At 48.1% G+C, this 15,814-nt stretch overlaps 1 protein-coding gene across 3 annotated transcripts; it reads left to right on the plus strand.

Moving 5' to 3' along the window:
- Positions 1–888: 888 nt before the first annotated feature.
- Positions 889–4,518, plus strand: AURKAIP1 (aurora kinase A interacting protein 1). Of its 3 annotated transcripts, none has more exons than XM_064678426.1 (4): positions 889–936; positions 1,417–1,505; positions 2,145–2,575; positions 3,638–4,518. In XM_064678426.1, exons 2-4 carry the CDS (start codon positions 1,454–1,456, stop codon positions 3,743–3,745), a joined length of 591 nt encoding a protein of 196 aa, XP_064534496.1. In that variant the 5' UTR covers positions 889–936; positions 1,417–1,453; the 3' UTR covers positions 3,746–4,518. The 3 variants fall into 3 exon arrangements, with proteins under 3 accessions (XP_064534496.1, XP_064534495.1, XP_064534497.1); XM_064678425.1 differs by having other exon boundaries at positions 914–950; XM_064678427.1 differs by lacking the exon at positions 889–936 and adding an exon at positions 1,055–1,292.
- Positions 4,519–15,814: the final 11,296 nt, after the last annotated feature.

Here is a 15,814-nt window from a genome sequence, read left to right on the forward strand (position 1 = left end):
CCTCTTCCAATGTTTAACAACCCTTTCTGTGAAGAAACTCCTCCTGATGTCCAAAATTCCTCCTGATGTGGCTTGTTGTGCCACGCTTCTGTGCTCAGACCTGTTTCAGCTGTGACTCAGCAGGTGAACACAACACAGACATTGAGTTTCCAAGTGTGACTGAGGTGTCTGTGCAAACCCGGTGGGTGAGGGACACGCTGGGTTTGAACTGGTTGAATGATTTATTTTGGATCAAAGCTGGGGAAGGGTCTGGAGCACCAGGAGAAGCTGAGGGAGCTGGGGGGGGCTCAGCTTGAGATGCTCCCACAAGGTCACTGAGACCAGGACTGAGACCAGGACTGCGAGGGGTCGTGAGGGACCGTGAAGGACTGTGAGGGACCATGAGGGACCATGAGGGACCACGAGGGACCACAAGGGACCCTGAGAGACCATCAGGGACCACCAGGGATCATGAAGGGCCAAGACCAGGACTGTGAGGAGCCATGAAGGACCATGACGGACTGTGAGAGACTGTGAGGGACCATGAAGGACCATCAGGGATCATGAAGGGCCAAGACCAGGACCGTGAGGGGCCATGAAGGACCAGGACAGACTGTGAGAGACCATGAAGGGCCAAGACCAGGACCATGAGGGCCCGTGAAGGACCGTAAGGGGCCGTGAGAGGCCATGAAGGACCGTGAAGGACCATGAGGGACCATAAAGGTCCGTGAGGGGCCATGAAGGACCATGACAGGCCCGTGAGGGACCGTAACCGTGAAGGATCGTGATTATGAAGGGCAGAGACTGGGACCGTGAGGGGCTGTGGTGGACCATGAAGAACCACGAAGGGCCGTGATGGACCGACTATAAAAGGCCGTCCCGGACCGTGCGGTGCTATCCCGCGGCCACCCCCAGAGGGCGCCGCCGGTGCCCCCGGAAGTTCCGGCGGCGGGGCCGGTGTGTGATGGCGGGTGATGGCGGCGGGGCCGGGGAGGAAGGGAGGGAGGGAGGGAGGGCCGGTGGGTTCCATGCGGGTTCCATGCGGGTTCCCTGCGGGCCGTGTCGGGGCTCGGGGCGGCGGCGGGGAGCGTTGGGAGGGCTGCGGGGAGCGGGGGCAGCCCGTCGGTTCCGGCCCATCGTTAGGGCCGAGCGGCTGCTCCTGCCGGCCTGAAGGGGGAACAGCGCTGTGCCGGGGAGACTCGGCTGCCGTGTTTTTAAAGCTAAAGCTGCCCAAGCTTTATTAATTAATCACTTCCGCGGCTCGGCTACTCCCTGTGCTTTGCCCCCACAGCACAGCCCGGCAGACTGATGTGGTAAAACGAGGAGGGTGTTTAGGGCGTCTCAGCCAGTCTTTTTGGGGGGGTCGGGGTTAAATAGAGAAGGTTTTTTTGTAAAATGCATGTTTGCCTCCGTAAATAAATGTTCTTATTTTAACAGTCATTGCTGGCTCTGCCAGTCAACAAAGTGAAACAAAATGTTAATATCACAGCTGAGTTCCCAGTTACTGAAGGCTTCGAGAATTGCAGGTAAACTGGTGCTGTGGGACCTTATTTGTTTATTTATTTGGGTTTTTTTCCTGGGGTAATTTGTCTCTCAGAAATTTCTTTTCCGGGAAGCAATGAGCAGGAGTGAGGAGGCTGTTGTTGAGTCAGTGGTTGCTGAGTGCTATTACCTCTCAGATCTGTTATGTCAGGATTGAGTAGCTCTGACTTCACCTCTTCTAAGCCAAAGAGGAGATTCCTTAGCAAAGCACAGGTTTGACACAGCAAACAGTTCCTTGCCGTTCCAAATTGCACTTCATGGTATCAGGGAAGGGTTTGGGTGGGAAGGGACCTTAAAAATCATCCAGTTCTAACCCCCTGCTGTGGGCAGGGACACCTTCCACTAGACCAGGTCTGCTCAGTGAAGGAGAACCTCCACCCTGCTCTACCTGGGTGACTTGGGCAGTTCACACAGTAAAGTACAGTGCATTTTTAGCAGATGGCATTATAGCAGCGTAATTAAAATTTAGAAAGACTTCCTTGCTTTTGTGATGACAGTACAGTTTCTGTAAGGCTTTTTCTCTGTCACAGTGCTCTGGCCAGAGCTGCCTGGTGGTTTGAGAGCTGGGCAGAGCTTTTCTCATGAAAATTCTGCCTTCTAAACGAAATTCTTTTCTCCTGAAGGCCACCTTTTGCCCAGGTCCGTGTCTTCCTTCCTTTGCTGCCGCTCCACGTCCGCCCACTACAGCACCCAGCCCCCCAACACGAGCGGGGCCCAGCCCCAGCAGTGGCACACCCTGGACCCTGAGCTGGAGGAGATCCTGATTCCCAGGAAACTCTCCATCAGCCCCTTGGAGAGCTGGCTGTCAGTAAGATATTCCCTTCCCGAAGCAGAGGGAGCTGAGGAGGAGGTGGGCCATGAGCCCCCCCAGGGGTCCGAGTGCCCCCCGCCCGCTGTGGGGGAAGGAGGGGGAGCCCCCGGGGGGACAGTGCAGTGCAAGAACGTCCTCAAGATCCGCAGGAGGAAGATGAACCGCCACAAGTACAAGAAGCTGCTCAAGAGGAGGAAGTTCATCCGCAGGAGGATAAAGGAGGGGCGCAAGAAGAGGCGTCAGGTGAGCTCAGGGAAGGGGGAATTCCCCGGAGCGAACGTGGCCACTCCTCAAAACGGCCCCTGTTCGGGTGTTGGGGGATGTTTTTAAGTGGGATTGTTTTAAAGCAGCAGCTTGGAGAGCCTTAAATTCAGTGTTTAGCCCCGAGCTGTGCCAGGGAAGGTTCAGGTTGGACATCAGGAGGAATTTCTTCCTGGAAAGGGTGGTCAGGCACTGGAAGGGGCTGCCCAGGGAGGTGGTGGAGTCCCCACCCCTGGAGGTGTCCAAGGAACACCTCGATGTGGCACTCAGAGCTCTGGGCTGGGGGACAAGCTGGGGATGGGGCACAGGGTGGACTTGATGATCCTGAAGATCTTTTCTAACCTTAATGATTCTGGGATTGTGACATAGGTAATAAATGAAATTTTTCTTCCATGACAGTAAATTACAAAAACATGTGGCTGATGGAAGAAGAATTGTGTTGTTTGTGTGAAAGATGTGTCTGTGTTGTATCAGGGAGATTGGTTTAATCTTAATTTCTCTCCTGTCTTGCCAACATCCTCAGGTGCTTCCTGTTGTTTTATCCTATAGAGAAGCCTTTTTCTTCCATTAATAGGAGGGGTGGGGGAAGACATGGGCCTCTGTTCAAACTATGGATGTTCTCATTCAGCACTGCCTTTCAGTAGGGTTTGCTGTGATACTTCATTCTCTGCTAATTCTCACCTTGCCTGGATGCAAATTGGGGTTAATTGTAATTCCATGTCTTCAGATTTGTAGGAGGCAGTGTTGAACACTTAATTATGAGAAAATCCTCTTAATTTTCTTCCCATTTCATTGTCCATCTTCTCACTTCTTCTTGCACAAGGCTTTTAAAATAATGCTACCACGATCCTTGTGCATTTTATTGTCTAATAACGTATTTTCTGCAGCAAGGTTAAATATTTTGTCACTTAAAACAAGCTGCTTTTGTTTCCTTTGTGTGTGTTACACTCAGATTGTCCTGTGGGCAGTGGCTGTGAATGAATATTCAGGTGTTGCTTCTGGGCTGTGTTACCTTTTTTTTCTTCTTTTTTTTTTCTGTTTTAGATAAAATTCGAGAAGGATTTGGAGCGCATCTGGAAAAGGGCTGGTTTGAAAGGCCCTCCTGCAGGCTGGCAAACACCCAAGATATTCCTGAGGAGTTCAAAGCGATAAAACCCCACCTGTCATGAGTTTTGACCTGTAATTGTAATTAAAAAAAAAAATATTGCAGTACCTGGATGACATTTACCCTTTCTCTGAACGTGATGAAATGAGCAGGAAGGAGTTTTCCAAGCACAGACCTGATGGGAATCTGCTTTTCCTCCCCAGAGGAGTGGTGTGAGCTCTTTGTGTGGTGGTTTGGTGCTGCTCTGTGCTCTTTGTCTGAGCAAAGGTGTCCTGGGGCTGCAGCTGAATTTCTGGAATTCCTGTTTGATTAATTACAGCATAAGAACAATCAGCTGTGGGAGATGGGAGCAGTGGAAGGATCCTTCTTGATTGTATATATGACACAAGCATTTGGAAGGGGTCAAAACAGCATTCCCTCATAGCCTTATTTCAGAAAGGCTGGTGTTTTCTAAGAATTCTGGGGAGATAGGGGTTGGATCAGAATTCCATAGGATGTGTCTGTATCTGCAAAAGCTTTATCTGAAGCCTTGGTGTGCATGTGCCTTAGGCATTGCATGGACAACCTTAAAGGCACATTTGTGCTCTATTTTGTGCTAATAAAAAACTGTTATTTTTTTTTCCTTTGATTAACCCCTGTCACACAGAACATCCAGGTCTTGGTATCAATAAAAGCTCAGAGCTAATTATTCGTTAACTACAAAAACTTTTGTGCCTGAGACAACCCTGGTAATAATCACCTGGTTTTGCATGGCTGAAGAGAGTCACAAAAGCTGTGAAAAAATACAGGTATCTAAAATAAACCCTGACAGAGGACTTTATATCTGGGCTCTGGTTTGGGTTCTGCTTTTGGTTTCTGTGTTTGAGGCAGTTCTGGGTGGTTCAGTGTGATTTAACTTTTCCCTGTCTGCATTCCTGGGGTGAACTGACCTCTGAGAGAGGAGGGAAGAAAAATCAGCTCTTTTGGGCTGGTCATTGTGCAGTGCCCGGGGAAGCTGCCCTGAAAATGCATTCCCCTTTATTCTGCTTTAATGTTCCTGAGCACAGGATGCAATTTGAAACTCCCTCACTTTGCTGAACAGGATCAGACAGATGAAAGCTGCACTGAATTTTTCTGCAGAGGGAGCACGAGTCCAGGACATCCTGTTCACAAAGCTTTGCTGTGAGCTGCTCTTCCTCTCCAAAATATCTGCACACCAAGCAAATGTGTATGTGCATGTGTAGCTGTGATAACAAAAAAAAAAAAAACAGGAAAGGTTTGACTGTTACAATTCCCAAAATATTTAAGACTTGGAAGATTTCTCTTTCTTCTCCTTATTTTGCTGTCCCGAGAGGAAATGGTTGGAAGCAGGAGGTTGATGAGACAAATCTACACTCTTTATTCCAGAGATTGGAGATAACCAGTGGGATGGTGATTTTGTGTCAGTCATTAGTCTGGAAAGGTCCTCAAAATTGGTATAGAAACCCAGTTTTTCTCTCATGCTTGTACCCTTAATTTTTGGGTTGCGTGCACTTCAAATCAGACAGTGAGCTCGGCTGAGAACATTTCAGTTTAATAGTTTTTCTCACAGTGATCAGGTTTGTGCTGAAGTGATTTGGCTCTAAAAGAGGAAGTCAGCTGACTTGGAAGGGCCTAAAATTCTGAATTTTGTTTCTTTTAGCCAAAAACCATCCCATTGCAGGCTCAGAGAGTGTTCTGCCTTTTGGAAAAGTGGGAGCCCAGCACTGTGGTGGCAGTGGCTGATGGCTGGATGTGGCAGGAACACCCATTTCTTTCTAATGCTGGCAAATAATGCTTCCTGGCAAATGAAATTTTGGGTGTCTCCTTGGCCTGGATTGCTGTGTTTCCCAGTAGGTTAAGAATTAAATGCATTTTTAGGAGTCTTCTCTAGAAAACGTGGTGTTCAGTTACATCAGTGTGGTTCTTGAAGTGTTTTAGAGGCTTCTGGACATAAAATAACAGTTCTTTCAGCCACACAAATGGATGCAGAATAACTTACAGCTGAGGATCAGGCCTGGCTGTATATGGGAAAGGAAGCAATGCAAAAGAACTGCTTCCTGCAGCTTTTTCCTCAACTATTGTGTTAACACAATCCAAGATAGGCTTGCTTGGCACAGGGGTGGAAAAGCCTGGATCAGCTGCCAGTGCTTTCCATAGTTAGATGGTTGTTTAGTGCTCACAGAGCTGAGGTGTTTGCAATGACAAGGGATTTTTAGAAATGATGCAGAAGGAGGGGATTTATGATACTGGTGGGAAGTAGAAAATTAACTTCAATTACCTTTTTATAAAGGGAGCACCCTTTTTATTGCAGGGCAGATCAAGAAGCCAGGAAAGTTGGTCACTTGGCAACAAGGATTGAAGCCCAAATGGGTGGAAAGTAGAAACATTTGAAGTGTGTATAAATTGCATCATCTTAGCAATTAATTCAACTCTTCATGCCCAAGTTAACCATAACTCCTCATGGTCTGGGGGTCTGTGGAAAAGATTTTAGCCTTTGCTTTAATTCACAGGAACAGCCTCCTTGGTAATATCTCCTGTGGTTTTGGGTCACTTCAAATGAATTCTGTTCAACTCTGGAGTTTGGCATGGAAAAAGGGGAAGTCCAGCAGGCTACTGGTCTTGGTTAAAAGCAACTGGTGCCTGTTTAAAGCACAAAAGGATGTTCCTTTTGTTTGGGACTCTTGTGCTTGCCCTGCAAAGCAGTGTTGGAGTTCTGTTTGGGTTTATTGTTTGTTTGGGTTTATTGTTTGTTGGGGGTCAGGGGTTTTTTTCTTTGTTTGTTTTTGTATTGTGCGTGTGTGTAGGGTGTTTGATTTTTTGTTTGATTGTTTGGTTTTGGTTTGGATTTTTTTTGTTTTAATAACAGAGGGAGAGGAGCACTTCTCTGCACAGCAAAACTCTGGCACTGGAAGCCCAAGTTCTTTCCATGTCTATACTGTGGGAACTGCTCTTTCTTCCATTAGCAAACTCAAGACCAGTCTTAAAAAGAAGTGAGTAACCCCTGTCAGGGAAAGCTTATGAGCATCTGGTGTACAAAACACCTTTTAGGGGATTAACAGGACCTGACTATCATTGCCTAATAATTCCTGAGTAGGAACAGTGGCTACCTTTACTCTGGTGAGCTCATGCTTGTGTTAAATGGGACACTTTCATAGGAAAAACTGTCAAAATATTGGTGTGTGCTTGTTGGCTTTAATAGCTCTGGGTCCTTCTCAAATTCTGAAGGCAGCTCTGCTTCAGTGGGTCTGATCCCTGCTCCAGGGGTTCCAAATTTAACAAACCAGGCTTGTTTCCACTGGCTGATCTCACAGACAGCACCTGTGGATAACTTAAAATGACATCTTTTCTTTTCACCAGTCGTGTTCTGCTGTTGGCATTTCTGTCCTGACTGGGAAAACATCCTGGTTTGGGTTCATTTGGGCTGAGCCTGATGGGTTCCTCTTCCAAAAATAACAGCACTCAGTCCTTCACCTGGAGCGCTGCGGGTTGGAAAAGTGGGGTTTGTTTTTCCTACTGATTTCTAAATAAATAAATATCAATAGCTGTAGCTCCTGCAGACATCTGAGCTGGCTTTGAGCAAACAACAGTGTGCTGGCTTTCTTGTGGAAGGATCCATTCTTGCCTGACTTTCCCCTATAAAACACAGGGACAAAACTGCAACAAGGAGTTCTGTGAGCCAGGGGATTTAAGGAAACCATGTGATACGTCACTTTTGCGTCAGTTCCCTGATTTAGGGAATTTTTTTAGTCTTGCTCCCTGCCTGGGCACTAAGAGCTGTAAATCTGAGACTTGTCCCCTTGAATGCAGCTGAAATTTTCTGTTGTGGTTCAAAATAATGGGAAGAAGGAGGAGGTTGGATGGGCAGTGGGGCCACATAACTGTAGATGCCTTGTTTCCTTAGGAAATGGAAACAGGGCTAAATGGAAGTGGCTAAAATTTAGTTGGAAGTAGAAGAATCATGTGAAATACTGGTTCTGAAGTGAGATTTTTCACTTGTTCAGTAATCAAGGCTCGGTGCTGCTCAGGCAGAGGGACTGTCATTGCCTTTGGTGTGTCCAGGTCTGGAAAAAACCACTCCTGGAAGCCTCTCAGCAGCTGGAGCACCTCGGAGTCCCTCTTCCACTTGCAGAGTGACTGGTGTTGAGGCAAAGATGTGGAGTCCTGAGCAAAGAAATGCCACAGCAGGTAAAAAAACCCAACAGCTTGGGATTTGAGAGGTTTGGTTTAAGGGAATCAGCAGTTCACGGTGAGAAACTTCTGGCTGAGCTTTATCACAAGCCAGTGAGGAACTGGTTAAAGCTGAAGGATAAGAAGAAAGAGGTAGAAGAGGCTGCAAAGAGTTTTAGTCAGCGAAGGAGTGTGTGTGAGCAGCAGCAGTGACTCACCAGCCCCACTGCCCGGCTGCTCCTGAGTCAGAGCCCATGATCCCTCCCTGGCCAGGGCTTTTCCCTGCTGTCAGCACGGAGGGAGCCAGTCCCTGGAGGGGCAGCCAGCTGGACCCTGCCCAGCACCAGCAGCAGCAGCAGCAGGTACATCCCGAGGGCAAAAGATGTGCCTGCTCCCCTGGGCTGAGCCTGCTCGGGCTCCCCTGACCGCTCACCCCCTCGGGTTCCAGCTGGGCAGCATCTGTCCTGCTGCTGTCCCAGGTCTGAGTGGGCATCCCCTGAGGGTTCCCTGTCCCTCTGGGGTGGGAGGGTGTTGCTGTTGGCATCCTGTAGGCTCGTGTAGGCCATGGAAGGCAGATAAACAGTGTCCTGCTTTCTGATAACATCATCCCTTGGGGAAAGCCCAGGCAGGAAAGGCTTCCTCCCAGGAGTAATTTATGCAAAAACCTGCTGCTGTGGAAAAAAAAGTGAGAGGAAAATAACAATATCTGGGCACAACACCTTCTCCTGGAGTGTTTGTTTAATTATAGAGCTGGGGAGCAGAAACAAAAATACCCACATGTGGTTTTCAGTGCAGGAAGAGCTCCCTCTGGAGCAGGGCTGCCAGGATAAAGTCACCTGAACATTTCCACTTTGTCCTGATGGAGGGACATGCATTTCTATCTGTGGTGTCATCAGGCTGCTCTCCTGTGGAGTGGGAGTTTGATTTCTAAGGGAGGCAAAGCCAGCAGCACCCTGGGGTTTTTTTTTTAGCTAGTGATGGTTGCCAGAGTTCTCCTGGACTGATCCTGAGCAAATACAGTGTTCACACAGACTACCCTCAAAAGCTGGCCAGGCTCCATATTTGTGTGTCTAAATTAGGATTAGATTGTATTATGGAGGGCAAGCTCCTTTCACCCAAAGTATTTTTATTTTAAATGAAATGGCCTGCAAACCTGAGGTAAGTCACAGAACTCAGGGAGCACCCTTTGAGCACCCTTCTCAGAGCCAACCTATTAATTTTTCCACTCTTTCCCAGTCATTTCTGATCTCAAAATAAGCTGGTGTGCCCGGAATGCCACTGCTTAATTATTTTGGGCGGGTGCAACGGATGGGCTGCAATTTGTGTGAGGGATGGAGGTTCCCTTCCCAAGCTCCTCGTGCCAGAGCACTGTTCCCATGTGCACAGAGACCAAAAGATGTGGTTTGGGGCACGGTGCTGGTGGTCAGGAAGGGGACACAAAATGCAGCTCTCTGAGTGTGTCTGCTCCTGAGCACTCCCAGAGCTTTGTTGTCCCTCACAGAAATAAGCAGCTCTGGGTGCTCGTGGCTTTTCCCAGGTTAGACAAACCTGACCTAGTGCTGCCTAGGAGTGAGAGGTTGTGCTGTGCTCCTGGCCAGCCTGCTCGAGGGGCATGGATTTGGAATGCTGGTCAGTGCTGCAGGAGTTCTGGGCACTGTTTTTCAGTGGCCCTTGATCCAGTTTCTTCTCCCTTCTCTTCCTCAGAACCTGCCTGCCTTCTGCAGGATTATCAACCTCCACATCTTGAGATGTGGGATGAAAGAGTGTGCAAAATGCAGGCCCCCTTCCCTGCAGCTGCTGAAATGTGGGACCCAGCTCTGCCTTTTCCCTGGAATTTAGAAAGTGGGTGAGTCCCAGCCAGGTGGAATGTCACAGCTCGGAGCTGCTGCTTTCTCTCACAATTCCTGAGACAAACACACTGGCTGAGCAGAGTTCAGAGTGGTGATTTGATCCCTCAGTCATTTCCTCCTGAGTTGCAGCTCTCTCTGCCATCTGCCAAGTTGGACCAAGTTGGATCTGTCTCCTGGAGCGTGGATTTGGAAGAGCCAAGATGCTCCAGAACCACATGGGAGTGACTCAGTCCCGTGTCATGGCTTGGACACCCTTTTGTCTCAGGCACTTGGCATTCTAAAGTTAATTTTGGGGGGATCATTGTATAGATCTGGAAGGTTTGGGGGCACTCAGTTGCAAGTGGCCCTGAAAAAAAAATCCCTGTTTCCCAGCAAAACAGTTTCTGGCTGCTGCTGTGAACCTTAGGGGAAGATTAACAGATGCAGAGCCACTCCTGAAGTTCTGATTGATGGGAACTCCAGATCTTATTCATATTTCTCAATTCATATCAATTCATATTTTTCCATCCCCTCAGGAACTTCATGGTTCATGTGGTGATTTTGAGCTCATACCTGCTTTTTTTCTTTTTTTAATCCTCTTGTGTTGATAACACTGCTGGCTCTCAGAATAGACTGGGAGACAAGCACTTAATAATTTAAATGAAATAAAAGTTAGAAAAGATAATGTCACTGTGGTGTGCTGAAAAGAAGCAGCAGGTAGAAATTACTCCTGTTTGCCCCGGGGAATTGGAATATTGGGAAGATCTGAGGCAACAGGGATGCAAGAGGCCATTGCAAAGTTAAAACCCAGGGTTCTGTCTGAGGTACCACAGCCTGGCCTGCAGCTGCTTTGGACTCTGCTCCCAATCCTGCCACTGCTCTGCTCTGTGGATTTGGGTGAGTCATTTCCTTTTGTGTTCCATGTCTCCCTCCTGCTCCTGTCTGTTTAGACTACAGACTTTTCCTCCCAGAAGCTGCCTGTGCTGTGTGGGGCAGACACAAGTGTGCTACCACCAAGGGAGAGCCTTCATACCTGAGTGAGGGAACCAGGAAAAACACTTCCTTTAGTTTTAGGTTGTCTAGTTTTTAAAGCCATTTAAACCGAAACAATCGTGACGAGCTACTTAATTCTTTTTTTTTTTTTCAACTAAAAATTATTTTTATAGAGAACCAACTTTTCCAGATTTACCTTTTTAAACACTTTGGTTCATGCCAAAAAAATATTAAGAGAAAACTATAATTTACACCTGTTTTGTGGGTGTCAGTGAGGTGCTTCTTTGTGTCTCTGTTTCCACCCCTGATTTGCTTTGCTGCTTGTTGTTTTCCCATTTCTCCTTGGTCAGTGTTTTTTTTGGGTAGCTTCTGTCTGGAAAAAAAAAAAAAAAAAACTAATCTGTGTTGGTTTCCTGGGCAATTTCTCTGTTTTTGTAACTGGTTCCTATTAATGGTTTCGAGATGAATCCCAGGAATCTGGAGCTGAGCTTCTTCCCAGCCAAAGGGGGTGTTTAAATATTGTGCCATCCAAGGATGCTGGACTGCAGGAACCACAGAGCTTTGGAGGTGCTGATGGCAGAGGGTGCAGACAGGGCTGTGACCTGGTGTGAGGACAGCAGTGCTGGAAGAACACACAAACACATTAATCCCTTCAGTCAGTGCAGTTTGCAGAGCTTGGATGCTGCAGTTTAACCCCTCATTTTGTGCATGGCCAGGTCTCTCCTGGGCAATCTGCACAGCTCAGCAGGTTAAGCAGATCAAAAACCTCTCAGCATTCCAGCTCACTGCATACCTTGCATACCTGGACAGTCCCATTAATTAATTTATGCTCCAATGCCTTGGGCACGTAGGGAAATAGAGCTTTCCAGGTGGAGATTCAAGAGAGGAAGAAGTTGAGGAAAGGACAGCCCCCAAAACCACGGAGTGTTCCTGGGAAACTTCATTTTGCTTCAAAATGGAGCCTCGAGCTGAGCCAGGGGAGGTTTGGGTTGGACACCAGGAGGAATTTCTTCCTGGAAAGGGTGGTCAGGCCTTGGAAGGGGCTGCCCAGGGAGGTTTGGAGTCCCCACCCCTGGAGGTGTCCAGGGAAGGACTGGACGTGGCACTCAGAGCTCTGGGCTGGGGGACAAGGTGGGCATCAGGCACAGGTTGGATTCCATGATCCTGGAAGTGTTTTCCAAGCTCGGTGATTCCATGACTGTGTGATTCAGAAGTGCTTGGGCACAGCACAGCTCGGCCCCTCGCAGTGGCTGCCACTGTGGGGAGCTTTTGTGGCCTTCACCTTCCTCTGGTTGTGCTGGGGGTGTTATTAATTATTGCCAGGATATCATTTCATACACCCCCAGAACAAAGGGTGTCAGAGACCTGCCCTCCTCACACACCAGACCTGTGTTTGCCTCCGCAGCTGCACCTCAGGCTGGTGGTTACAGTGGACTCCAGTGATGTCAAACAAAGCAGAAAAACATCTGGCCAGAACTTCAACCTGTCATTCTGGACGTGCTCTTCAGAGAAGGCAAATCAGGGGCTTTGGTGTTCATGGCTGGGGAACAGCAGTGGTAATGCTGGGGCTGAGAGGTGCAGGGCTTGTTCCATCGCTGCAGTAATGACAGGCTCCACTCCACAGCCCTGTCATTGTGGTTGGGTTTCAGTTTTGTCCCTTTGGTTCACAGCTCTTGCTCTAAGTTGGGTTATTTCGGGCTTGCTCATGGGGTTCGTTGCAGCTGAAAGATTTATTTTGATGAGCAAAGCTTTGCAACCAAGTGAAAACTCCCTGTGGTAATTCCCATGGTCCTGGGTCACAGCTCTCTCCTCCATCAGCAGGCAGCTCTGAGGGCCCCCCTGCCCACTCCAGACCTTTCTTAGGATGAGGGAGTGAATGTGGGTGGGTATTTATCCCTCTAGGTGTTATAAGTTGATCACAGTGAAGATAAATGAAGATAACTAGAAGACAAATTGTGTCAGTGAACATTGACCCTGACCTGCAGAGCCCCTGCCTTTCTCCCTTTTGCTGTTCCCATGCAAAGCTCTATTTCTGCCTCTTTTTGGGGTTGAGGGATCCTTGCTGCCTTTGCCACTGCACCTGTCAATCAGCTGTTCTCTTGTACTCTTTATTCCCAAGCTACTTTGCAGTTCTAGGAATTATCCTTGCTCCTTCCCATGGGTAGGTATTTTCTCCTTTCCTTTCATCATGGCAGAGCACTGTGGGTCCTGTATTTACAGAAGATCTGAAGAAGTTGTTGATAATAAGCCTGGAGTGGTGACAAATCCTGTCCATAAGGCCTTGTACTGTAATTTGTGTCAACAGATCATTAATCCTGGCATTCCTTTTTAATACATGTATTTATAGCTGTGAAGGCGGGGGGGAAGTGACTACTTCCACTCCTGCTTCCCGGGGTTAGTGGCCCTCAAAATTGCAATAAAGGCTGGAGGGTCCCTCTTGGCATCACACCTTCTTCCTGATCTGACACTTGCTCGGTTTTTCTGACTGGTGGTCTTCAGCTCAGATTTATTGGGAGATCTTTCAGGGCAGCCTGAAAACCAAAATGTTAAAAATGGAAGAGGTGGGGAGGAGGAAACTTCCTGGCAGACCTGAATCTTGTGAGCCTTGCGCTGCCTTTTGGCTTGTCCACCTGAGACCCCACGTTTCATATGTGAAATAGATGGGAAATACCTATTTTCTAGTGCCATAATATTTCATCTCTGAAATCAGGGCGACTCTGGGAGCCTTTCTGCTCCTGCTGGGCTGGTCTGTGGGTGAGGGTGGCAGGTGCAGAGCCTGCAAAACCACGGCAGAGCTGCTGGGAGGTGCCTTTCCCTCGCCTGGATGGGGTTGTTTGCTTTGGTCAGGCTTTGTGGTGAGGGCAGGCAGCTGTCTGGGAGGCAGTGGGAGGCCAAGGGATGGTGCTTGTTGTGAGAATCGATACCCAAACTCCTCTGGGAGTGAGGGAGGAGGAGGGTTGGGGAGCACTGCTCAGCCTCCGTGGAGAATCTGCTTAAAAATTCAGCTCCTGACCAGGCAAAATGTTGACACAGCTGCTCTTCAAGGATTTCTTTGGAGTAGCAAAGCTCTAGGAAGCAGGAACTGTGCAGAATTAGAGTGAGGAAAAGGCAGAGATCAGCAAAACAGGCTCCTGTGTCCCTTTGCTCCTCTCTTTGTGGACCCCAGAGAAGCTGTTGCTCTTCCCTTCCAGCGGGCGATTTTCTTTAGGAGACTTCAGCGGGTTCAGCCTGGACTTGGCTCCTCTCAGTCAGGAAATATCCAGTTCATGACAGCAGCAACCACAGCAATCTGCATCCCTCCCAGCAGCCCTGCAAGGACCAGGCAGTAACCTCTGCAGTGCCAAAGCCAGGAGAGGGAAAGGTGGAGAAGCAACGTGGAATTGCAGCCTGGAAGGTTCTGACTGAGGCTGAGAGAAACCGAGGGAGGAGAGGGTTTGCTGGGTTTGCTGTCTGTGCCCTGGGAACAGCTCTTTGCCTCCCAGCCAAACATTTCCAGCCTCTGCTCTGACGCAGCTCAACAAAGGGCTGTCACATTTGAGCCTGGTCTGGCTCCCTGGGCTCACAGAGACAGCGGGAAAGGCTCCTTATTCCATGAGATTCCTGGCTCAGCAGCAGCCCAGCACCTCAGCTGCTCTGGGCCAGGCTCTGCTGTGACCCCTGAGAACCTGGCAGCAGGTTTGCCCCTCAGGGACACGGGGGATCAGGAGCCTTTGCTGCACGTGGGTGGTTATGGAATTGGACTCCTGGGAATTCCTGAGGCTTGCAAAGACGAGCTGGTGGGTTTGGAAAGGGTCATAATTAGGCTGGACCTGTGGACACAGAGGTGGTGACACAGCTCAGGTGATGAGTGTGGCAATGTGGAGTGAGGGACTGTTTGTGCCTCGTTCCCCCCAAACCTCCCCACTTCCCAGAAGTGCCAGAGTTGGAGTTTGCAGGGAAATTTTGTGGGGTTTTTAGCTGAAGGTTATTTTAGAATTTTTCCCTAGAACCAAACCAGCAGTTTTCTGGATCTGTTTTGGACAGTGGGGAGAACTTGCTGGAGTTAACAGCATGCTCTTTTCATGGTCATATTATATAATAATAACAATATTAATAGCTCCAGTTTCTTGGAATTTCTTTGGAAGTATCTGGTTCTGTCTGCTGCTGCAGACAGGATCCTGGACTAGGTGAAGTTCTGATCTAGACTGGATGCTTCCCGAGTTCCATGGTTGCAGTATATAATTATTTAGATGTTTATTTAGGGTTTTGCTGTAATTATAATGCCCTCCACTTTCCTGAAACACTTTCCCCTTGGGATAGAGGAAATCTATTTTCTGGTGTATTAGAGAGACAGAAAAATGTCAGGAGGAAAAATTCAAGTGGGGCAATTAAGTTTATCTCCATGGATGCCATGGGAAGGCTTGTTTTTAAACTTTGCTATAGAGTCCCACATATATTTAGCTTTGATCTACAGACAGACATTTAAAAACAATAAGTTTTGATTCCCTTTCCCCAACGTTTTCCACTTGATGACTAATTTGATTTTGTTGTTAAATTCACTAAATGGTGTTCACAACAAACAACACCAATCTAACAACAGAATGCAGGAAAACAGAAAAATTTACCAGATTTTGCTTTTTTAACATACACTAACAGCAGCTACACTATTTCCTGACTTAATACTCATTGTAATTTCCTTGCAAGCCTTGCATTAAAAGACTCCTGGCTAATTCAGTCACCTGCATGGATTAGGTTGTTAGGCCTTATTATCCTTTTGCTGCTCTCCAGCCCTCGCTGACAAATTACAGGACAGAGTAAATGTTGTTTTCTAGGTTGTCTTTGGAGACTTGAGCTTGAAGTAAAACCATATGAGGAGACAAAGATCAAAAAACCATGGAAGGCAGCAGAATAAATCCAGTCTCAAGCAGACAGCTGGATGAGTGTCAAACAAAGGCAGGAACAGCTGGATCAAGTAAAGCCCGAGGAAAATTAGTTCCATCCCAAGGGGGAGGGAGGAAGATTGTTCTGTGAGCCCAGAGCTGTGTGGGACCAACTTCACCCGATAAAACTTTCACATCAAAGTCAGGGGCAGATCAGAAAGACCCAGAGGGAGGGGAAAGGGAAGAGAGGGAGTTCAGAGGGATCTGC

This window comes from Pseudopipra pipra, chromosome 22 (genome assembly GCF_036250125.1).
Source record: "Pseudopipra pipra isolate bDixPip1 chromosome 22, bDixPip1.hap1, whole genome shotgun sequence".
Classification (NCBI taxonomy): domain Eukaryota; kingdom Metazoa; phylum Chordata; class Aves; order Passeriformes; family Pipridae; genus Pseudopipra; species Pseudopipra pipra.

Bases quoted from the DNA above. Each gene is read 5' to 3' on its own strand.
- AURKAIP1 (XM_064678426.1), top strand. From the start codon at position 1,454: ATGTTAATATCACAGCTGAGTTCCCAGTTACTGAAGGCTTCGAGAATT. The intron at 1,506-2,144 runs GTAAACTGGTGC...TTTCTCCTGAAG, and splicing joins GAAGGCTTCGAGAATTGCAG to GCCACCTTTTGCCCAGGTCC. The intron at 2,576-3,637 runs GTGAGCTCAGGG...TTTCTGTTTTAG, and splicing joins GGCGCAAGAAGAGGCGTCAG to ATAAAATTCGAGAAGGATTT.